Genomic DNA, 24,521 nt, shown 5'->3' with positions numbered 1-24,521 from the left:
CTCCCCTCCCTCCGTGTCCTCTTTGCCATGCAACTCCATGGTCCCTCCTAGCAGAGCCAGGGTACACTTCCTGTCCCTTGACTGTAGGCTAAGACACGTGCTTGGCTTTGGCCATGGCTGGAAGTGATAGTGTGCCGATTTCAGGCCTAAGCTATAGGAAGCCTCATACGTTCCCAGTTGTCCTCTTGCACTTCTGCATTCCCTAGGAGAAGAGCTTCACCCTGGCAGCCTGGGGCCCAGAATAAATACAATCAGGTCAACCTACAACAAGGTCTAGCCAGACCTGAGGTCCAAGCAGACCTGAGAAGTTGACACCAGCCTGGACCATCCAACCACCAGCCTAACCGCAGGTCCTTCAGAAACGAATGCTGACTGCTGAGTGGGAGTCTGGGACATCATGATTATTAGAAAGCAATAGCTGAGAGATACATGGTGCTCTTGCTTTGAGAAAACATCTATAAGCTTGACTATTGGGCCTATTGAAGGTGGACTGGCTTAGAAGTTTTGTGGTTTTACTCACATGGTCACATCTCAAATACACTTCATTCATGCCATCAGCTACAGGGATCAGTAACTTGATTCCAAATTTTCTCCCTGCCACATTTACGTCTGGCACGACTTCACAGCCTGAGGACAAAACCGAGTCGCGATCAGTCTGTAACAGGAATATCAGCCATGCACTGAAAAGAACAAAAGCCCTACACGTTTGGTTCTTATCTGAAAAATGGAAGGGCAAGCTGATAACATCAATTAAAGGACAACTAAATGAGAATTAGGGATAATTCACACGGATGAAGAAAAATGATTTTCTTCAATCATAAAATCAATTGAATTTATTTTCCAGGGTTTTGTTAGCTATCGTAAGTCATAGGAACAATTATGAGCTGTAAAATAAATCCAGGCAGAGGGAATTCTTTGATGGTCACCACGCTGAGAGAGTTGAGTGCACTGGTTATTGAAACATTTCAATTAGAGGAGAATTACCACTACATTATCATCCATTTTCAATAATCAGACTTGGCATTAGAGTGACATCAAATTAAACATAATTGCTTCTGAATCCAGGTTTTTCTGGATTCCACAATGCCTCATGTGCCACACTTTTGGACACGATCACCATTACGTCTCAGCCAATGGACAGACTGGGAAAGAGGAGTCAGCGGAGGGCAAACAGCCAGACCTGCCAGACCAAGTTCAAGGTCCCTGCCTCATGAGAAAGAGGAACTGCAAGCGGGCTGTCATTGCCACACGGTTCCTCTAGAAGCAACTCTTGCTCCGTTTCGTAGGAGTCACGTCTTGATTCTGCTTGCTGCACCACGACAAGCCACGGCCAGGTGTAGGGCGCTCTTACCTCTAAGATTCAGCTTTTCTATTGGCTCTCCTTGCTCAACTTCCTTATTTTTAAAGTAGGCTATCGACGTGTCTTTAAAGACGAACCAATATTGTTTGAAAGCTTTTAACATTAGCTTCTTGGGCCTGAAAGTAGAAGTACAGTGAATGTTGAAAGCCCCATCTAGAGACGTGGGACACATTCAAATTCTGAGCAGATCAAAATGGCTCTGCCAAATAGCAGTGCTCTTTATTTTTAAAAACATTTTCTCAAACGACCAGTTCATTTCTGAAAACTGCAAATGAGGCGTTGCTATGAGATGAAGTTAGTGGAAAGGACTGAGTCGCACCATCTGGGTCCACACCCTGACTCTGCAACTGCCTAAAGCGTTCCCCTGGGAGAGGCACTGCATCTTCACTGTGGACAGGGACAGAGGCAGTCTCCACATCGCATGGCTTCTGTCAAAATGGAATGAGGTCATGCACATGAAGTGCTCGTCACAGTCTCTGGCACAACCACCGCGCTGCTGAGAAACCTACACGAATGTGGTGATGGGAAAACTCAGCACGCTTCTGGGAGCTGAAAGATCGACAGGAAATGGGCAACTTCTCCTGTATTTTCCTCTTGATCTTAAAGAGGAAGCACCAGAGAAAACCAGAGGGCCACAGGAAGGTTGGCAGTGCCAATGGCAGGTGTACAGCTTGGGTTATTCAAATAGGAGATGAGAGACAAAGGTAGGAGGTAGGAAAAGGGGCAGAAATAGGCAAAGGGAAGAAAAATGAGCTGCATGTGATTCAGCAGAACAATCCTGGCCTTGGGGGTGGAGCAGGCATCTTATGCCAGAGTCGTGGATTTCTGTGTTTAAGAATGGCAGAGAGGATGTAGAAGTGCCACTTGGATACACACATCGCATACTGGAGTGTCTGGGTTTGCATGTGTGTGTGTGGGGGGGACCTTGTATCGCTGGTTCACTTGTCAAATGGCCTGAAATATCCGAGGTCAAAGCCAGGAGTCAGGAATTCCATCTCCATCCAGGTCTCCCACATGGGTAGCAGGGACTCAAGCACTTGAGCCATCACCCGCTGCCTCCCAGGGTGCACACTGACAGGAAGCTGGATTGGAAGTGGAGGTGGGACTGGAACCCAGGCAGTCTGATTCAGCATGCAGGTGTCAGGTGGTGCTTAATCTGCTGCACCAGAACACCTATCTCATTCACACAATTCTAAGGAATATATTTAAGAGATTTGTCTAATACTAAGATTCTCCAAAATTAGTATTTTCAAAAGAAAATCTAAAGACACAGCCTATAACCAAAAGATATGGTTAGCAAGGTCTTTAGTCCTAAGCATCTAAATATTTCTGTTCAGAATTAAGAATGAAACACTCCATTATAACTGGAATGAAAGAGTCTCACCAGAGCTCACATTCCTTTGTGCATCTTGCAGCCTGCTTCCAACTCATTCACATAGCTAATACTTCCTGCTCGAATTCTACACTCCAGAGACTGAAGGGGGTCAGGGGAGGGAAGGGGATAATGTGCAGTCAGCTCTCTGTATGATCAGGTTCCCAATCCTCAGATTGAAACAACTTCAGATTGAGAATATTAGAACAAAATGCATTTGTCTGACCATGTACAGACTGCTTTCCTTGTCATGATTCCCTAAACAGCGTAACATCTATTTATATAGCACTTATATTGTATTAGGTATTGTAAGTAACCTGGAGATGGTTAAACATGAACCGGAGGATGTGTGTAGGTTATCGGCAAATGCTATGCCATTTTATGTCAGGGACTTGAGCACCCACGGATTTTGGAATTTGTGGGGGTCCTGGAAGGAAACGCCTGTGGATACTGTGAGTTTGGATTCTGACTGAACACATGAATAAGACAGTCTCTTCACTCCTCATGGGACTCATAGTTAAAAGGGAGAAAAATACAAAATAGGTGAAAAAAAACCAAAGCTCAGTATAGTACATAGGTGTGGAGAGTGCTGGTGAATTCACTGAGGTTGCAGCACTTAACCCAAGAATGATGGATGAACGGGACTTAACAGGCAAAGTGCAGAGTGCAGTCAGTGCTGGCCAAGCTTTGCTTTGACACCTGCCCTGTGCTGGACCTGTGCTGAGCCCCGGGAACCAGGAGGGGGTGCTTTCTGTGGAAGCAGCATTTCCCTGGGTGGAGAATGATGGTGACAAGCCCAGCAAGGCCGATCAGAGCTGGACTTCAGGTGGTGTTTATCAGAATCAAAGGGAGCCAGTTAGAAATGCTCCAGGCCAAGAGGGTTCTAAGGGGGTGGAATAGGGAGGGAGCTTACTGATACAGTCCAGGAAAAGATAGTTTAATAAAAGTGGAGATAGTGTGGTCTCAGGGAAGAGTTAGGAAAAAATGGCAGAGGAAGCTCTTCTGTAATTAGAGGGACATGGTGGATCTACGTGGAGGGTGTAGGTGCCCACCGTTTGGGACCCCAGCTGCCAAGAGCCTCTGCACCAGTGCTGGAAAGGGAGGTGAGATGAAACCTCAGTAGCCTGAGACACTGGCAGAAAAGCAGCAGGAAGAGCCTAGAGGGAGCAAGGCTTGAAGCCCCATGGGGGAAAGTACACCAGTCTAACGAGAAGAGAGAAAAAATAAAAGGGATGGTACAGACACGATTCTCTCTCTCCAATCACCTTACAAAAGCATACGAGCCAATAGAGCGGGTGCCATTTTGGACATATGTAACAGCTGTGCCAGCTTGGGGCTGCGCCCGGCAATCAGCCAAGCAGAGAAATCTGACTCTGATGGGGAGTAGTAACAGGAAACTAGGACCTAGTAACTGTGTGGAGTTTTTGAACAGGGACTGTTAAAAAAAAATTGAGGGTGTGTGGGAGAACTCATGATGTGGCTGAGATTTTGAGTAGTCTCAGTGGGAGATGCCACAAGCTCGGGCGGCTCTGGCTACCTGGTGAGAGACATTGCAGGGGAATCTGAGCTTACACTGAGGACTGCACAGATCCTTTGTATGGTCCTTGGGACAGAGCAAATGAATATTATACCCACTGGGGCTCACACTCAGGCACTGATCGCCATCAAGGAGAAGAGCTCAGCTGAGTGGAATTACTTCCCTTCTGATAAAAAAAAAAAAGAGAGAGAGAGAGAGAAGATTTACCATGCCAAACCTGGGTGTGTCACCTTAAGCACACTCTTAACCCTGAAAAACTGAACAGAGCTCTCTGGTCACATCCACTACAAGCCCCTAGAGATTCACTGAAAGCAGACAGCCCACTTATCTACAGATCATAGTACAACGAGAAAAGCCACCACAGCGGAAAAAAAAAGGAAGAAACCATAGAGTATCTCCACAATGCTGAACAACAAACGCAACAACCCAAGAAACAAGAATCAGAAAGACAACATGATGCTCCCAAAAGAACATGATAATTCAATGCAAGATTATGAAGACGATGAGATAGAAGAAATGCAAGAAATGGAACTCAAAAAATTGATGATAAGAATTCTTAGAAGTAATCAAAAACAAATGCATGAACTACTGAAATCCATGCAGGACATGAAAGAAAATCTCTTCCATGAAAATGAAATCTTAAGGGGGAATCAAAATGAAATGAAGTATTCAGTAGAACAAATGGAAAACACAGTTGAGAGCCTTAAAAACAGAATCAGTGAGGCAGAGAGAGAATATCTGACTTGGAAGACAGAGCACAGGAAAGTATACAGTCAAACCAAAGACAAGAAGAGGAAATTAGAAATCTAAAAAAAAATCAGTGGGAATCTACAGGATACTATTAAAAAACCCAATATTCAGGTTCTGAACTCTTCAGGAATTCCTGAAGGCATGGAGAGGGAGAAAGGATTAGAAGGCCTTTTTAGTGAGATACTAGCAGAAAACTTTCCAGGTTTGGAGAAAGAAAGAGACATCCAAGTACAGGAAGCACACAGAACTCCCAATAAACATGACCAGAAGAGATCCTCACCATGACACATTGTAATCAAACTTACCACAGTGAAACATAAAGGAAGGATTCTAAAATGTGCAAGAGGGAAACACTAGATTACTCTCAGAGGATCTCCAATTAGACTCACAGCAGACTTCTCATCAGAAACCCTACAGGCTAGGAGGGAATGGCGAGATATAGCTCAAGTACTAAGAGAAAAAAACTGCCAGCCCAGAATATTATATCCTGCAAAGCTCTCATTTGTGAATGAAGGTGAAGTAAAGATCTTTCATAGCAAACAGAAATTGAAAGAATTTGTCACCACTCATCCAGCCCTCCAAAAGATGCTTAAAGATGCGTTACACACAGATACACAGAAACATAGTCATCAATATGAGAGAAGGTAAAGGAAGAAAAACTCTCAGTAAAAGATCACAGGAAGTTCAAAATATATATTAGAAATATCTTTGGAAAAATGGCAGGGCAAAGTCACTACTTATCAATAGTCACATTGAATGTTAATGGCCTCAACTCTCCAGTTAAAAGATACAGATTGGCTGAATGGATTAAAAAACAAAGCCCATCTATTTGCTGCTTACAAGAAACACATCTTTCTGACAAAGGTGCATGCAGACTGAAAGTGAAAGGTTGGAAAAAGATATTCCATGCCAACAGAAACCAAAAAAAGAGCTGGTGTAGCCATCTTAAAATCAGACAAAATAGACTTTAACACAAAAACTGTTAAGGGAGGCAAAGAGGGGCACTATATAATGATTAAGGGATCAATTCAACAATTCAAGATGTAACTATTATAAATGTATATGCACCTAATTACAGGGCACCTGTCTATTTAAAAGATATGTTAAGGGACTTAAAGGGAGACTTAGACTCCAATACAATAGTATTGGATGACTTCAATATTCCACTTTCAGCAATAGACAGATCAACCAGACAGAAAATCAACAAGGAAACAACAGATTTAATTGACACTATAGACCAAATGGATCTCACAGATGTCTACGGAACTTTTCATCCTACACTTAAAGAATACACATTCTTCTCAACAGTGCATGGAACTTTCTCTAGGATTGACCACATACTAGGCCAAAAAGGAAGTCTCAGCAAATTCAAAAAAATCAAAACCACAGCATGCATCTTCTCAGACCACAATGGAATGAAGCTGGAAATTAGCAACTCAGGAATCCCTAGAGCATATGCAAACACATGGAGACTAAACAACATGCTCCTGAATGAACAGTGGGTCATAGAAGAAATCAAAAACTTTCTGGAAGCAAATGAAGATAACAACACAACATATCAAAACTTATGGGATAGGGCAAAAGCAGTGTTAAGAGGAAAGATTATAGCAATAGGTGCCTACATCAATAAATTGGAAAGGCACCAAATAAATGAGCTATCAATGCATCTCAAGGATCTAGAAAAACTACAGCAAACCAGATCCAAAACTAGTAGGAGAAGAGAAATAATTAAAATTAGACAAGAAATCAACATAATTAAATCCCCCCAAAATTACAAAAGATCAGCCAAATGAGGAGCTGGTTTTTTGAAAAAATAAATGAAATTGACACACCCTTGGCCCAATTAACAAAAAAAAAAAAAAAAAAGGAGAGAGAAGATCCAAATTAATAAAATCAGAGATGAAAAAGGGGACATAACAACAGACACCACAGAAATAAAAAGAGTCATCAGAAATTACTACAAAGAGTTGTATGCCAACAAACTGGGAAATCTATCAGAAATGGATAGATTCCTGGACACATACAACTTACCTAAATTGAACCATGAAGACATAGAAGACCTACACAGACCCATAACTGAGTCAGAAATTGAATCAGTAATAAAGGCCCTCCCAACATTGAAAAGCCCAGGACCAGATGGATTCACTGCTGAATTCTACCAGACATTTAAAGAACTAACTCCAATTCTTCTCAAACTATTCAAAACAATTGAAAGATAGAGAATCCTTCCAAATTCTTTCTACGAAGCCAGCATCACCTTAATCCCCAAACCTGAAAAAAATGCAGCAGAGGAAGAGAATTACAGACCAATTTCTTTGATGAATAAGAAAGTTAGCAGATGTACACTTCAGCACACGCTCACTCGGACTTACCCCTAATGGTAGCGCTAGAAATGTACCATGGGATTCCAAATCCCATTAAGTTGGCATTTACCAATGCCATCTTACTATTAAAGTGATCAGTTTAAGTTCATAATTGATCATAAAGATAGAATTAAGTGTGTCAAAGGTATCACATAAACAAGACCAGTGCCTGCTAATAATAACTGATAGAATTTAAAAGGAGAGAATGATCCAACATGGTAAGCAGGATGCACAGCAGACTCATAGAATGGCAGATGTCCTAAACAGCACTCTGGCCTCAGAATCAGCCCTTAAGGCATTTGGATCTGGCTAAAAAGCCCATGAGAGTTTCTCAGGCATGGAAAGCCAAGACACTGTGGCAAAACAAAGTGACCTAAATGGAAGATCTCTGTGAGTGAGATCCCATTGGAAAGAATGGGCCACCAAAGAAGGAGGTAACTTTCTCTGAAGGGAAAAGAGAACTTCCACTTTGTGAATAAGATGGGAATTGGTGAACTCAGGAGGCTTCCATAGCCTTGGCAGCTCATGAAAAGAGCCTCGGCTGATTACTGACATCATAAATAATAGTTTCAATTGTTAAATCAACAACGGGAGTCACTGTGCACTTGCTTCCCATGTAGGATCTCTGTCCTTAATGTGCTGTACTATGCGAACTAATGGTAAAACCAGTATTCAAACGGTACTTTATACTCTGTGTGTCTGTGTGGGTGCAAACTGTTGAAATCTTTAGTAGTATATACTAAGTTGATCGTCTGTATATAAAGATAATTAAAAATGAACCTCAATGAAGAATGGGATGGGAGAGGGAGTAGGAGATGGGATGGTTTGTGGGTGGGAGGGTGGTTATGGGGGGAAAAACCCACTATAATCCAAAAGTTATACTTTTGAAATTTATACATATTGAATAAAAGTTTAAAAAAAATGTTCCAGGCCTAGACATCCAGATTAACCATGTAGGGCCCACACAATTGCATTTGAAAAAAAGCTTTCCTAAATATGAGGGTTTGGGAAACACTAGTCTGGGCCAGTAACCTCCAAACTAAGACTAGCAACACTCATCTTTTCAAATATTTTGAAGGGCTAGCATTGTGGCATGGTGGGTTAAGTCACCACTTGCAACACTAGCATCCCTTATTGGAGGGCTGGTTTGAGTTCTGGCTGCTCAGCTTCTGATCCACCTTCCTGCTAATGTGCATGGGAAGGAAGCACACAATGGCTCAAGTACTTGGGACCTTGTCACCCTTGTGGGAGACCAGGATGCAGTCCTTGGCTCTTGGCTTTGGAATGGCCCAGACTTGGCTGTTGTTTGGGGAGTGAATGAGTCATCTTTCTCTCTTCCCTCTTCCCCATTTCCCTGTCATCCTTCTCTCTTCCTTCTCCTTCTCTCTGCTATTCTGCTTTCAAGTAGATGAAAAGAGATAAACATTAAAAACATTTTCAGCATCTACCCCTTAACATGCATGTCGTTGTTTATAAATGGTCCCACTGCACTGTCATTATCACTATCAAACCTGTACAAAAGATACCTTACAAATGAATGAATATGAAGTTCAGTTTGTTTTAATAAAGGAAGTTGTGGCTCAGTCGCATAAATCCCAGTGGCAGAAGGACACCGTTGGTGGTCATCCCTGCATCACAGGGCTCCTGGTTTGAAGCCGTGTATTTGTGGAAGACTTTGTTGAAGCAAACCTACTAATTTCTGTCTCTCTGATGTAATTACTCATGTAGGCAAATTAACCAGAACATGTTGCCTTTTCATATTTTTCATAAGAAGGTTTAAAACACTATAAACACTATAGGGACAGGTGTTGTGGCTCAGTGTGTTGAGCTTTTGCTTGGGATGCCCACATCCCATATCAGAGCACCCTGGTTTGAGTCCCGGCAACTCTGCTTCTGATGCAGTTTCCTGCTGATACAACTGGGAGGCAGCAGACAATGGCTCAAGCAGTCGGGTCCCTGCCACCCATGTGGGAGACCTGGATGACAGTTTATGGTTCTTGGCTGTTCCAGGCATTTGGAGAATGAACTAATGAATGGAAGATCATTTCCCCGTTATCTTTCTGCATCTCTGTCATTCTGCCTTTCAAATAAATAAATCTCAAAAAAAAAAAAACCCACAAAACACTATAGCTTTTAATTTAGATGATATTTAACACAGAAAAATTCTGTTCCCAAGCTGTAAATGATACAGATGTTAATATGTATATATTTAAACCACCTTATTGAGATATGATTGACATAGCACAAACTGTACATAGTTAGTCTCTAGGAGTTTGGGGATAAGCGTACTCCTGTGAAACCAGCACCACCATCGAGGCCATAAACATCCCCATCACATCTTGTGCTTTCCTACCTTTATGAACAGTGTTGATTTTTCTCATGTGAGATAAGAACACTTAATATAAAATCTATCTTCCTAGCAAACTGCCTTGCGCTGTATAGTAGAACTCCAGAATTCTTCTTGCATAACTGAAACTCTATCTTTCACCAATCCTCTCCCCAGTTCCCTCCCTGCAGCCCCTGGCATTCTCTCATTCTGTTCTTCACTTCTAAAGATTGATTACTTTAGAGCCACATATAAGTGAGATCACACAGCATTTGTCTTTTTAATAGCTGCACCGCTATATATGTCAACAGCCATATAGCAATGGAAATAGTTCTAAATAACTATTTCCAAAATGCTCTCTTCACTGCATTTTTATTTTTCCCCAGACTGGTTGTGTTCTCATTTGTTTTACAATCACGTTTGCTTTACAGGGAGATCCAATGCATTTATTATTTTGAAAACATTGAGGCTTACCATCGATGGCTACTTATCATCTCAGAAGTGTCAGAAATGGGGAGACTTAGTTTTGTAAAAACAAACATGCATAACCCAATTTACAGGTATTTTCCATGAAACAACCAGTGGAACCACAGGTTTTCAGGATCACTTGCTATCTCTTCATGAAGTACTCTAAGAACTCTACCACATCTTAAGAGTCTAGTTTTGATGAAATGGACCACAGTCATAGTTCCTGCAGCCCACTGTGTAAGTCTTACTGGAACTCGTTTGCTACAGTAACTTGCCTAGGAATGGCTCAGCGGATAAATTTTGTGTGTGGTCTCTCTCTAGAAGTCATTTTATTTATTCCAAAGTCTTCTTTCCAACAGTGGTTACAACTTAGTTTTGGCAAATCACTGTTTATCATGTTATTTCCTAGTGTACAATGTCTAATCAGGTTTATACTTAGGGATTCACAAAAAAGCAGGCTCTTTAAAGACTGGTCAAGCATAAAATTCTATATCGATTGTTCTCTTCTTTCAGAACTTTTCACAATACTCTCCAGCCTGTATTTGTTGCCAAAGAGAAGTCTGCAACCTAACTGGCGTAGCTCCTCTGTAGACATTTTACCCCCTAATGATTTTAAAGACTTGCTCTTATCAACAGTTGACTGCACCAAGATGTGCATTTATTTATACTAATTTATTTTGCTTGAGATTTAAGGATACTGGAATTTAAGGGTTTTTGTCTTAAAAATCATTATGTGCCACTACACTGATTTATTTTGTTTGAGATTTGATTCTCAAATTCAGAGATTTCTGTTTTCAACAATCATGGAAGAATTCTCAAGCATTCTCTTTGGAATGCTTGCTTCTCCCCAGTCTTTCTTCTGGAACTCCTAGTGGATGTATGCTGGATCTTCTCATTCGATCTATGTTCTGTTTTTCATGTCTGCATTTCTGAGTTCTGTTAGGTATGGAATAGCTCGGGGTTCTGGCCTTTCGTACCCCCAGAAAGGAGAGATGGAAAAAGGAGACGCAGACGGACCTCAACAGAGACAGGTTGCTTTATTGGAAGCAAAGAGGTTGGTGACAGTCTGTCCTTGGGAAGAGACTGTGCACCGGGCGGTTTGGAACTCAGGTTTTTATCCGTTAAGGATGGAATGTGCTACTCTGGGGCTGAGGGGGGACGGGGAGGGGGGAAGGGGTAGAAGGCAGCTGTCGGAAGAATAAGGGGCTCTTTGAAGTCTCAGGGAACTTTCCCCTTACTGTTTCATAGCTGTTTTGCCATTTGCATTGTCAGGAGTTGAGAAGGGTCAGTTTAGGGACCAAGGGAGGAAATGGGATGGTGGGGGTAGGGGTGGGGGTGGGGTGGAGGTGGAGGAGAAAGGGAGGAGGGGAAAGGCACAAGTCCTTGAAGTTCTCTCTTCAACTGTTTTTCCACTTGATGTTTAATATAACTAATCAATTTAAAACGTCTATGCTTTTTATTTCTAGAATTTCTGTTTGGTTCCTTTTAATGCTGCCTGTTCTCTTGCATAATTATAATTTCTGCCTTTTGAGTATGAGTCTCAACACTCATTTTTAAAAAATTTTTAAATTTTTTTTGACAGGCAGAGTGGACAGTGAGAGAGATAGACAGAGAAAAAGATCTTCCTTTTGCCATTGGTTCACCCTCCAATGGCCGCTGCGGCTGGTGCGCTTCGGCCGGCGCATCACACTGATCCGAAGCCAGGAGCCAGGTGCTTCTCCTGGTCTCCCATGTGGGTGCAGGGCCCAAGCACTTGGGCCATCCTCCACTGCACTCCTGGGCCACAGCAGAGAGCTGGACTGGAAGAGGAGCAACTGGGACAGAATCCGACTCCCCAACCGGGACTAGAACCCGGTGTGCCGGCACCACAAGGAGGAGGATTAGCCTATTGAGCCGCGGCGCCAGCCCTCAACACTCATTTTATGATTTCTTCAGGTTGTTCTGTGATCTAGAACTGCTAACTGTTGGGTCTGCATCCTTTACCTCACATGCTGAGTGATCTTTATGGGGAGTTTGTTTTTTAGGGGGTTATTAAAGCTCCCATTAGCCAAACATGAGAACAACTTTGTGAATTAACAGATGCACCAAAAGCTATTCAGGGTGGCATTAAGCGGTGTGGATTCAGGACTTAATTCTAGAACATCATCGACACTGAAAACTCCCCTATCTCGATTCATCTGCAAGGTCCTATCACGTGTGATCACAATGAGGTTCATGAAGAGCTAGAGTCTATGACAATCTCATTTCTTCGTAGAAGACTCAGGAATACTTTATAAAGATGTGTTTGTGGTTCAGAGTGTTACCTTCTTTTGTAGTTCGGACTATACCAATAGGAGTCAACTATGCCCCCAAGTCTTTATACCACGGAAGTTAAATTAATGACCCTATTGTTTTAACAAACAAATCTTAGAAACTCAGGGCTAAATACTGTTACCATTGGACACCTGTTCTCATGATATGCATTGTTCATTGTCTCCAAGTCTTTCTTTGCATCTTGTGTTATCAACCCCAGCTGCCCCCACGGAAGTGTCCCTTTGTTAAGAAAGTCAACAAACCATAAAGGGATACACTAACTGATAGACCTTCCAAAGACCTTATTTCTTTCATCTTGACACACTTTGGCACCAACTCAAAGGTGGCGGTCCTTTCTTTCTGTGGCAGGGGAAGGAAACCCCACAACGTTTCTCTGCCTGTTTAAGTTTCCGATCAACCTTAGGTGACCGGGCAACTTATGAGAAGCAAAGAGGAGAAAGAAGATTAACAAGCTGACTACTTCACATAAACTGGAATCAAAGCCCTAGAGACAATGATTTTCAGGCTGTAAAAGAACCTTCTCACTGGGAACTCCAGTCTGGCGTATGTGTTCGTTAAGTGGACGCTGGTCATGTTTCTGTCACCATTAACTAAGCACCTACCAAACGGCTCACAAGCATTATTCTATCTAATCCTCCCAACAAACCCAAGAAGGGGGTTTGTCCCCATTTTATGTATCAGGAAACTGGAGGCCCAGAGGCCTAGAAGCATTGGCAAGGTCACCTTGCTGGTGCATGTGGTGGAACAAGAATTCAACCCATTGTCTGACTGTGAACTTACCTAGTGGATGTGCAATGTGAAATTTCAGACTCTTTACCTACAATGTTTTTTTTAGAAGTAACCCCTTCCCCCCTTAAGGGTTACTCACCTAAATAATTTGAGACTGTCAGTGAGTTTAGGGATATCAGTGATGTCCTCCTGAGGAAAGACAAGCGACATTTCATGAGCAGGGATTTCATACGTGTGGAGCTCGTATCTACATCGGCACTGTCCAACAGGGCAGCCACTTGCTGCACATAGCTATTTAAATGTGAATGAATTCAAATGAAAATGAAAAATTCAACTCCATTCACCCCAACTACACTTCTGGTGGTTACCTCGGTGGGTGTGGGTTCGGGGGAGGATGGGGGGACACAGGGCACATGCAGGGGCTCCAGAGTCAGTGGGTCAAGTTCCACCGCTTCCCTTGGGTGGGATCTTGCATGATGATTTAATATAATTTGTTAAGCTATACATTTATCTTTCTCCACTTTTCTGTGCATGTCATACATCACAAAAATATTTTAAAAAATTGACAAAGCACTCCCTGTATCTACCATTCCAGTTAAAAATTGTAGTTACAAGTGACTTTTCTGTAGAAACCAAATATTTTGCGATTATTACCTTAGAGGGAGTAACTCTTGCTACCTCAGGTCACTGATTAAACTCTCAAAAGGAACTTGGTTCAAAGTTCATTCTGCAATGTGGTTGGTGCTTGTTTTCAAACTGAAAAGCCTATTGTTTGGTGTCACATAAACAAATATTGAGCGAGGAGGAATCGTTTATTTATTCCCAGATGGATCACTTTCCTGTTGCATTAATTCAATGGAGGAAGCAGACAAGAGAACTTCAATTTAATGGGCCGACTCCGCATAAATGTGAGACAAGGCTCTGCATCTTTCCAGAACCCTGGCATTTAGTTTGTATTAAGCATTGGCTCTTGCATTCCAATTTCTTATTTTAAGGCAATTAATGATAAGAGAAACCACACTCAGTACATAAGAATACAGTGACTCATTCTTACCCATTATTATTTCAATCCAATTACAAGGGGCCCACCTGTCTGATTCAAGGCGATTAAACTAATAATTACTCTCACGGTTGAAGAAGTTAAAGAACAGGGGAGGCAATGGGTGAATCAAACAGGAGGGGCATTCCAATTGCAAGGCTGCCATTCAGTCAAGCAAGAGATGATAAAAGTTTTATTTCTTTATGCTTTGCCGAGGGTTTTGCTTATTTATTTCCTGAAGTCAAAAGGGTTCAGGAATGTTTGAGAATGTCCTAGACAAAGGCCTCACTCCTATCAGCCGTGCTGGGCCACATGTGTGACAAAGTAAACGGATAGTAACACTTTATATCTGTCCGCATATTCTACATTCCCACAGCGGCTGTGCAGTAGGCAGGGGGCCCTTTCTAGACTTCAGCTGAGGGACCGATTCTGTGTTCTGTGCAGCTGACGCGGGGCCCCCAGCTGTCTTCCCTTCCCACCGCGCCAGTGGATCCCAGGAAGAGCACCGGGCATTCGTAGTAAGGAACACATCTCCCAGTCCTTTCCTGAGACCTAGCCTGGGGAAAGCTTGGCAGTTCTTGCCACATTTTTTGTGGAGGGAAAAGCATGGTTTCTGTTTTTCAAAATCGGCTGGAACAGTCTCCTAGTTTTAATAAAGGAAAGGTAATCTCTATTTGCCAGGGAGTCAGAGCAGTCACAATTCTGAGTTTTGTGAAATGTTCATACCAGAGTGTTCTCTGCTTTTCTACCTTCCAGCGTCACTTCAAGGTGAGAAAGCGCCGCTTCGACCTCATCAACCTCAGACTCGCTCGTAAAATCCTGTGTTTCCGCAGACAGGGACAGTTTGCTGATGTGATACTACAATGAAAGCAGAGTGTTTAGAAATGTTGTGTGCGAAATTTGTATACCTTAAATAAAATAAAAAGAAAATATGGAATGTACTTTAAGTTAGCAGAAAGGGCAAGCAAAAAAAAAATTAATGCACACAAATGTGCAATGTCATTTTTTTTTTCAATAATTCCCCTGGGACACTGAGCAGCCCTTGAAAGGAAGAGCTACTTCCGGTGCAGGACAGTTGACGTGGGATCTGAGTCACTCTGGCCTTGCTGTCCCCTCATGGGGACACCGATGGTGCTTGCAGTAGGAAAGGAGAGAGAACTGCAAGACCATTGCTTCATGGAGGTGCAGATCGTTTTAAAGAAGTATTTTTTTTTTTTTTGGACAGGCAGAGTTAGTGAGAGAGAGAGACAGAGAGAAAGGTCTTCCTTCCGTTGGTTCACCTCCCAAATGGCTGCTACAGCCGGTGCGCTGCGCCAGTCTGAAGCCAGGAGCCAGGTGCTTCCTCCTGGTCTCCCATGCGGGTGCAGGGCCCAAGCACTTGGGCCATCCTCCACTGCCCTCCTGGGCCACAGCAGAGAGCTGGACAGGAAGAGAAGAAACCAGGACAGAATCCGGCACCCCGACCGGGACTAGAACCTGGGGTGTCAGCGTCGCAAGGTGGAGGATTAGCCTAGTGAGCCAGGGCGCCTGCTAAAGGAGTATTTTAAATTTAAATTTACTCCCCTCACTTGAGCTCTCTTTTACACTGGAAGAATACGAGTGTAAGCGGCACACGCTTGCCTCATCTCCCCCTGGAGAAAAGCCGCCCACCTCCCCTACCTGCAGCGCTGCAAAGATCAGCATCTCCTCCTCTGTGCAGTCGATCTCTTCTAAGAGGACGGCCCACCTGGCTTGCTCATAGAGCTGGTTGATTCGGACAGCGTCGTACTGGAGACAAAAACAGATGTGCGTGAGTGTGCACTTCTAGTTCCCTAGATTACAAAAAACAATCTGCACCAACTCAGGACATTCTCAGGTGCGATACGCTTCAGCTCGGGAAGCAGACCCGAACACTCGGCAGCTCTCCGCGGCTCCAGCTCCTTTTCCTGTTGAGTCCAGAACTTTCTTCTCCCAAGTATTTTCCAGAGCTTCTTCACGGGGCCAAACTGACTCGTCTTTGATTCCATGATTTCCGCTCTCTTTCGCCCCACTTCTGTGGGTAGGAGATGGGTACTGGAAACGGTTACATGACAAACAGTGTGAAGGAGGAGGGCCCTCCCTGCCAATCCGCACACCCAGTGTGATCCCAAGCAGAACACGATAGGGATCGCTTTTTTCTCTTTCCGCTCCCCTCTCTCCCTCCCTCCATCCCTCTCTTTCTTTTCTTTTCTTTTTTTCTTTTGACAGGCAGAGTTAGACAGTGTGAGAGAGAGACAGAGAGAAAGGTTTTCCTTCCATTGGTTCACCCCCCAAAATGGCCGCTACAGTTGGAGCTATGCCTATCCGAAGCCAGGAGCCAGGTGCTTCCTCCTGGTCTCCCATGTGGGTGCAGGGCCCAAGCACTTGGGCCATCCTCCACTGCCTTCCTGGGCCACAGCAGAGAGCTGGACTGGAAGAGGAGCAACCGGGACTAGAACCTGGTGCCCCTATGGGATGCTGGTGCCGCAGGTGGAGGATTAACCAAGTGAGCCACGACGCCGGCCCTTCCTTTCTTTTTAAAACAGTTTCACACATGAATGAGAACATGCAACACTCTTCCTTCTGTGCTTGGCTTATTTCCCTAAAGTTCCCCCAGTTCCACCCATGCTCTGGCAAATGCCAGGATGGCCTTCCCTGTTTTAGGGCCTAGTATGTCATCATATACATTGACTGCAGTTTCTTCACCTATCTGAGAAGAGGACTATGTTCCAGTTTTATTCTAACTTCTCCTTAGGTTTGATTTTGTGAAAAATTAATTGAAATCACTGTAATTCACATGTGCTGTTTAACCCTTTCTCAGCTTGGAGCTCAGTGGCACTCAATGCATGTACACTGTGGTGGCCAGCACCATTGTCCAGTGACAAAACTCCTCTCATCTCGAGAAACCAAAACTCTGTACCCGTGAAACAATAAACTCCCTTGTTTGATTTTTTTTTTTTTTATAGTGAGTGTACATTGTATTATGTTCTTTGGAAAAAAAGTTGAGAAAAACAGAGGAGGAATAGAAGGAGAGTGCTGAGTACATTTATCATGCATTGATTAGCATTCATTTATTTTTCCAGCATACGGTGAGAGAAGCTGAAAGGGAATGCTAAAGTCTGAAGCCAGCCAAACCCGGTGGTGAGCAGCTCAGGAGGAATGTGACTTTGGCCCCTGGCATGGTCCTTCTCAGCATTTCCACAGGTGCTGCGGACAAGGGACAGACAGAACCGAGTGTGGAGAACTCGAGGGGCTGAACATCTGTCTTTGTTTTATGAACTTGGCCAGGTGTCACAGAACAGCTTGGAAACTGCCCCTCCCCCCAACAAACAAAACCAAAACATGCAAGAATATTCACACAGCGTTATTCAGAACAGCCCCAAACTGGAAACATTCAATGCTCCTCAACTCGTGAGTGGGTGAGATGCCACTTGGCAATCCAACAGCGTGCATGACTGATACTGGCAACACCACACACACCTCAAAACGTCATGCCTGAAAAGAAGGCACACGCCAAAGATTACCTATAGGGCCAGCGTTGTGACACCGGCATCCCATATGGGCACCACTTCTACTTCCCATCCAGCTCCCTGGGAAAAGGGACCAGCTAAGGACCTGGGAAAAGCAGCAGAAGATGGCCCAAGTGTTTGGGCCCTGTACCCACATGGGAGGCCCAGATGAGGCTCCTGGCTCCTGGCTTCCACCTGGCTCTTCCTCAGTCTATGCAGCCATCTGGGGAGTGAAATAGCAGATGGAAGATCTCTCTCTCTCTCTCTCTCTCTCTCACTCTGACTTTCAAATAAATAAATGAATCTTTTTTTTAAAAAAAAAAAACCACCTATTATAAGTCCATCTCTATGACATTTCTAGAAAAGGCAAAATTTGGGACAGCAAATCAGTAGAGGCAGGGGTCAGAGACTGATCAAGAATGAGTCTAAAGACACTTTTTTTAGGTGGCAGGTGATGGTTCAAGTACTTGTGTCCCTGCCACCCAAGGGGGAGACCTGGGCAGAGTTCAGGGCTCCTGCCTTTGGCCTGGCCCAGCCCTGGCTGTTGTGGGATTGAGGGGAGTGAACCAGTGGATAGAAGATTTCTCTCAGTCTGTGTCTCTGTTTCTTCCTCTGTGTGTCTGTTTCTCTGCCTTTCAAATAAAATGGAAATAAATGAATAAAAGATTTGAAGATTCAGGCTTCCTGGACGATGCCTTAAAAAAAAAAAACCATAAAGAATTGTGGTGATGATTGTGTACTTATGTAACTTTACTAAGCATCATCATATTGTATACTTACAGTAGGTAAGTTTTATTGTATGTGTGTTATGGTGCAATTAAGACAAGACAACTCAAATTCCCACATACACAGTGCACACCAAAAAACCAGGCAGACAACCCCCAGCTACTCCTTCCCCAAAAAACCCACCCCAGCTCACTGTTTACAGACAGAACCTGAACAGTATGTGCGGCCCGTGGACTATGAAGTGGCTTAACTGTCCTACGTGGCTGTCTGTCTCTCTGTCAGCCACTCGGTCCCAGCATTTACAACCCGAATGCTGCAGGAGTTTTGGTGCGAGTAAGTTACACCCCTCAGTTAGGATTCTCTCACGTGTGGTTAATAAGGATTTAACACATTTCGTTAAAGTTCCCACGCTTGAACATTCTTAAATTACCCACAAGCCAAATACAGCAATTCTCCGAAAGAATATTAATTACATAAAAACTACCTGGATTTACAAGTTCACAACATAGGTACACGGTGTCTAGAATAAGACGTCCTCACTCTGGAGACACCCTGTGTCTCAATGGGGACTGTGGCATCTGGCACCGCACGGGGACTTCCTCTTAGGAGGCCTGTCCACGTTCCCACCGAGCCACTGGGGCATCACGAGGTTCTGGGTCTTTCCCAGGTCATTCCCAGGCATCCCATGGATCCTTCCCTCTCTGTGAACTCTTGCAGCCGGTTCTCCAGAGCCTTGGAAACACACTTTTCTCTGGCTGGGGACTGGCTACTTACATTCTCCTCAGTCCTAGATTATCTTCGTTTCCTGGCCAACCAAAAATACAAACTCCACGCTGGAAGCACATAGATTCTGCCACCTGCTCTCCTTGAACCCCTCTTTCTAGTCAATTCAAGAAACCCTCCTCTCCTTCCACCAACCAACAATGAAGAGATAACCAAACCTGCCCACCATGGCCTCTGCACTCTCGAGAAGGGGCTGCTATTTATACATCCTCACTTCAGTTTCTCCATTAGCCCAGGGGCAGCTCTCAATGCCCTTTAATCCTCTTATTAAAATGGACGCATTTCTTCTCCTACTGGACATGAGAACACTATGGACTATCAGAGTTACAAAAAGGCTTTTGTCTTTTTAACTCCGATATTTAGGGCATATTTAACAGGAACCTAAGAACATACCCTGGATGGATTTTGAATGAATTCAGATGGGAAAAAAAAGGTACACAATAGAAAGTTAGTCTCCCTCTTTCCTTGTTCCCTACAAATGGTAGCTACTCCGCGGGCAGTTTTGCACTGTGCTTGCTTCATGTGAAAATGTACCTTGAATATGTTCCATGTCGAGACCTGATTCACTCTTTTTAACAACATAGTGTGGGTATAGCAACAAATGTAACCTTTTCCCTACTGGCAGATGTTTAGATTGTTTCTAATGTCTTCTTAAAACAAATAATGTAGTAAAAACTTTGTGTACACACTTATCAATGTGTGAGCATAAGTGCAGTATAAATACTTGGGAGTAGATTCACTGCGTCAAAGTCGTGTGGAATTCTACGCCCATAGATATTGCCAAATTGCCTTCCATAGAAGCCAGATCAGCTAAACTTTGACCGATAAGCAATGTATGAGAGAACCTGTTTCACCACTCTTGCTAAGATAGCATGTGAAACTCTGATCTTTGCCAATACAAGTTGATTGCAGTTCCTTTAGTAGGAAGCTTGTACTCATGTTCTTTGATCATTAGCCTCCTGGGTTGTTGATCTTTTTTACTATTGATTTCTAGAGATTCTTTATATGTTAGGGAAATTAGTCTTCTGTCTGCACTATGTGTTGCAAATATATAACTTTGTTTATATTTTTGTCATGTATAATATTTCATTTTTTATTAAAATAGTCTAACCTTTTATGAATTCTGAATTTTTTTATTTTTTGATTATATTGTTTTTGAAATGTATTTTAGCATTTAAATTTTTTTTATTTGTTCATTTTGTTTGAAAGGGAAAGAGATGGGAGAGAAAAAGAGAGAGAGAGAAAAAAGTTGAGAGAAAGAGAGAGATCTGTATTCCATCTGCTGGTTCACTGCTTAAATGCCCACAACAGCTGGGCTGGACCAAGCTGAAACCAGGAGCCAGGTACTCATTCCAGATCTCCCACTTGAGTGGCAGGGCTTCAACTACCTGAGCCATCCCCTGTGGCCTCCCAGGGTGTGCATTAGCAGAAAGCTGAAATCAACAGAGCTAAGACTGGAAGCAGGTACTCCAACGTGGATGCAGGCCCCCCAGGCAACATCTTCACTACTGCACCAGATTCCTGCCCTGATGACATTTTATATCTCCAAGACATAATCAGCACATTACTTTCAACCTGTGGACTATCTGCCTTGCTCCTCTGAAAGTCAAAGACATTCCCTAGTCCTTATTATGGAACTTGCTCCTATTAGCAGGGTGTCTTGCATGTGTGCAGTGGTTTCTTGGGGACCAGCTTTGCTCCTTTTTTTTTTTTTTTTTTTTTTGACAGGCAGAGTGGATAGTGAGAGAGAGAGAGACAGAGAGAAAGGTCTTCCTTTTTGCCGTTGGTTCACCCTCCAATGGCCGCTGTGGCTGGCGCATCTCGCTGATCCGAAGCCAGGAGCCAGGTGCTTCTCCTGGTCTCCCATGCGGGTGCAGGGCCCAAGCACTTGGGCCAACCTCCACTGCCTTTCCGGGCCATAGCAGAGAGCTGGCCTGGAAGAGGGGCAACTGGGATAGAATCCGGCGCCCCAACCGGGACTAGAACCCGGTGTGCCAGCGCCGCAAGGCGGAGGATTAGCCTGTTAAGCCACAGCGCCGGCCTCAGCTTTGCTCTTGATTTGGTTGTAGAGTCTATGAAAATATAAACTACATCTTAAATTTCTATAGCTCCCTCCATCTACGCAGCACATACAAGAGTCTTGTACTTTGTATGTAGCACCTGTAACTCCAGGAGGAGAGGGAACAACTCTGAGATGGTTGGGATCATTGTTATTGTGCCCCAAAGCCTTGTCCTGCTAACTCGAGTGTTCTTTGGGTTGGCAGCTGCCTTTTGGCTGTTCCTATTCAAACAGATTTTACCTGACAGGCAAGAAAGAGAGGGCTCTTTACAAAGTAAGTGAGCAGAGGCTTGTACCCAGGAGTCTAGGACAACAGCACAAGGACCTTCACTTTCGGGGTCTTTGTCTCCTTCTGGGAATATAAGCCCTTTGACTTCCTCCACTTGTTAGATGAATGCATAGTTAACATTGCCCCTCCATGCTCACGTATGGAACCTTGGCTGATGATGTCACTCACACGCTCCTGACAACTTTTCAGCTGTAGGTGACTGCACTTTTGTTTTTTTGTTTTTTGTTTGTTTTTAAAGCATTAAGTTCAATTCTGAAGCACGGGATTTAATGAGTAATCTCTTGGCAAGGAAACTGCTGCCAGGGTCCCCAAGGGTCAGGGAGATGCTACCATCAGGGTCAGATCAGATGCCTGAGCTGGGAAGCTTGGACTCTCACAGCACCTTGTAGGAGCATGCAGGGCTGGGGTGGAGGAAAATATCTGAGTTTGCCATCTACTTGCTGACCAAAACCTGTGAGTGTACTCTGATCAGAGGGACGAGGCTTGAAGTTGTGCAGTACTCAGTTCTGGCTCAGAGAAATGGGCAGTTGATGTGGTCAGGAACAAACAGAAGCTCCCTTCCGGAAGGACTGCCTCGAATGTGATCCCAGCACACAGGTTCTGAAGCTGAGATTGCTCAGCTGAGGAGTCTGAATTCAACCAGTGCATGACCCTGGAGCAAACACAACATCTGCGTTTGGCCCAGTTGTAACGGAAATTTAGCATTTCCTTCCGTGATGAATACAGGCAAAACTCCACAGTACTGCAGAGTTCTTGTGATTTTGTAACAACTCAAATCACAGATGTTGGCCGGCGCCGTGGCTCAACAGGCTAATCCTCCGCCTTGCGGCGCCGGCACACCGGGTTCTAGTCCCGGTCGGGGCACCGATCCTGTCCCGGTTGCCCCTCTTCCAGGCCAGCTCTCTGCTGTGGCCTGGGAGTGCAGTGGAGGATGGCCCAAGTGCTTGGGCTCTGCACCCCATGGGAGACCAGGAGAAGCACCTGGCTCCTGCCATCGGAACAGCGCGGTGCGCCAGCCGCAGCGCGCTACCGCGGTGGCCATTAGAGGGTGAACCAACGGCAAAGGAAGGAAGACCTTTCTCTCTGTCTCTCTCTCTCTCACTGTCCACTCTGCCTGTCAAAAAAAAAAAAAAAAATCACAGATGTTCCCTCCTGTTTCACAGTTATTGCTGTTGTCTTCAAATCATACAAATTATATACTCATGCATATTATTGCCTCTAAATCATGGCAGTTATAAGACCAACCACAGGATCTTATTATTTATCCTATTCATTAAAAATCACATGCATTATTATACCTATTTTGAAAAAGATTTTGTTTACTATAATTTAATATATTTTATTTTCTAACCTTATTAATTTTATTTGATTAATTTTAGAACTTTATTCTAATGTCTGACATTTTTGGATTAGTTCTTGGCATATAGTATTAGCGTAATAAGTAAATGAATAAACAAAAAATAAGATGAGATACAAGTTGGAAGAGATAAGATGAGGCCAAATTACTGCTATAGCAATGAGATGAGGCACATGAATATTTTTCTTATATATTGTCTAATTTCAGAAAAAAATTAAGGCTGCTTACTAGAATAGATAGCATACAACACACTTGCTTAGATTAACTGAAAATCAAGTAAGGAAAAACTAAAGTTGAGTTGGGAGTGAGGCTCATGAATGAAATCACAGATCATGTATGGATTTGGTTCTAGCATCAAAGCAAAAATGAGAATGGAGAGAGTTGCATAATTCATGCTACTTTTTAAAAAAAAAATCAAAACACTATTTAGGAGAAACAGTATTGTAATTTCTCCTAAGGGTTTTAATAAAGAAGAGGCAGAAATTTGCCCTTCTGCCATGATTCAGCGGGAGTTATGCATTCCCCAGGGCATTACCTTGGGTCTAACCCACGGACTGAGCAGGAGCCTCTCCACAGAAATGAATAAGGTTGATTTTGAAGAAGATGCCAATTAGGGAAACAGTGAGAACCAAATGGGCCTTTGAAGGCCAGACATAATATCAGGACCAAGGAGAAGACAGCGCTGCAAGAGACAGAAACACTGCAACACAGAACGGCTGCCCGAGGCAAGCTTCTCATACAGGTGCCCAGCAGAGAAGAGCAAAGAGCAACAGAACTGGGCTGGGAGCAGCTCAGTGAAGTCACCGCGTGCCCTGGTCACCACAGGGTGTTTAACCGCTGACTCAGAGCCCCATTCAATGGCTAGTGAGGAGCAAGGAAAGGGCAGAAGTTCAAAGGCCTTATCTCAGCCCACATTAGTTATCCCAATAAACTTCCGGTGAGGGTAGGAGGTGTGCACTGAAAATGGAGGTAGTGACCACCTGGCGGCTTCATTTATCTAGACAATCCCTGTCACTTATCATCAAAGATTTAGCAAGCACACAAAGGAAAGTCTTGCCTGCACTACCACATGGTCGTGGCTTGCTCATGAGAACTTACCCTTCACCTTGGCCTCTGCAAACACCCTTCCTTCCTAAGCCTCGAAGGCTCCAGCTCCATGAGCCACTTTCTCCTGTTCCTCCACTCCTGTGGATGTGCAGCACGCACCACGCAGGGCACAGAGATCCCCAGAGATGCCTGCGAACTCAGGGGTCACTCAGCGTGCTCACCGGAAACCAGAATATGAAATTTCACAGACGAGTGCTCACGGGTCAGTGTCACCTTGCAGAACTGAAGAGATCACACACGTTCGTCCTAATTGTGCTAAGTGACTCAGTTTTACACTTCCGTGCATTCACATTAAAAGAGAAAGTCGGAAAAGAGGAACGTGTCTTACTTTCGGGTTCAGGTCAAAGAAACTGTAGTATTTAAACCGCAGCAGCAGCTGCTCGTCTTCTTGGATGCCTTGTTCCATAAGGGAGCGCGAGGAGTCCAGCCAGCTGGAA

General features: G+C 43.9%; 1 protein-coding gene across 1 annotated transcript in view; it reads right to left on the bottom strand.

Annotated features, from left to right (window-relative positions):
• The window catches only part of FERMT1 (FERM domain containing kindlin 1), a 47,508-nt gene that overhangs the window by 10,407 nt on the left and 12,580 nt on the right, over nt 1–24,521 (bottom strand). Inside the window, exons 6-11 of the mRNA XM_062202285.1 lie at nt 24,413–24,515; nt 15,917–16,024; nt 14,984–15,115; nt 13,358–13,407; nt 1,352–1,476; nt 521–627 (exon numbers count right to left, since the gene is read on the bottom strand). Coding sequence (XP_062058269.1) covers nt 521–627; nt 1,352–1,476; nt 13,358–13,407; nt 14,984–15,115; nt 15,917–16,024; nt 24,413–24,515 — 625 coding nt within the window. The remainder of the gene's footprint in view (nt 1–520; nt 628–1,351; nt 1,477–13,357; nt 13,408–14,983; nt 15,116–15,916; nt 16,025–24,412; nt 24,516–24,521) is intronic.

This window comes from Lepus europaeus, chromosome 10, assembly GCF_033115175.1.
Source record: "Lepus europaeus isolate LE1 chromosome 10, mLepTim1.pri, whole genome shotgun sequence".
NCBI classification, from domain to species: Eukaryota; Metazoa; Chordata; class Mammalia; order Lagomorpha; family Leporidae; genus Lepus; species Lepus europaeus.
The sequence above is the reverse complement of the archived record's forward strand: the minus strand, read 5'-3'. Positions and strand labels throughout refer to the sequence as shown.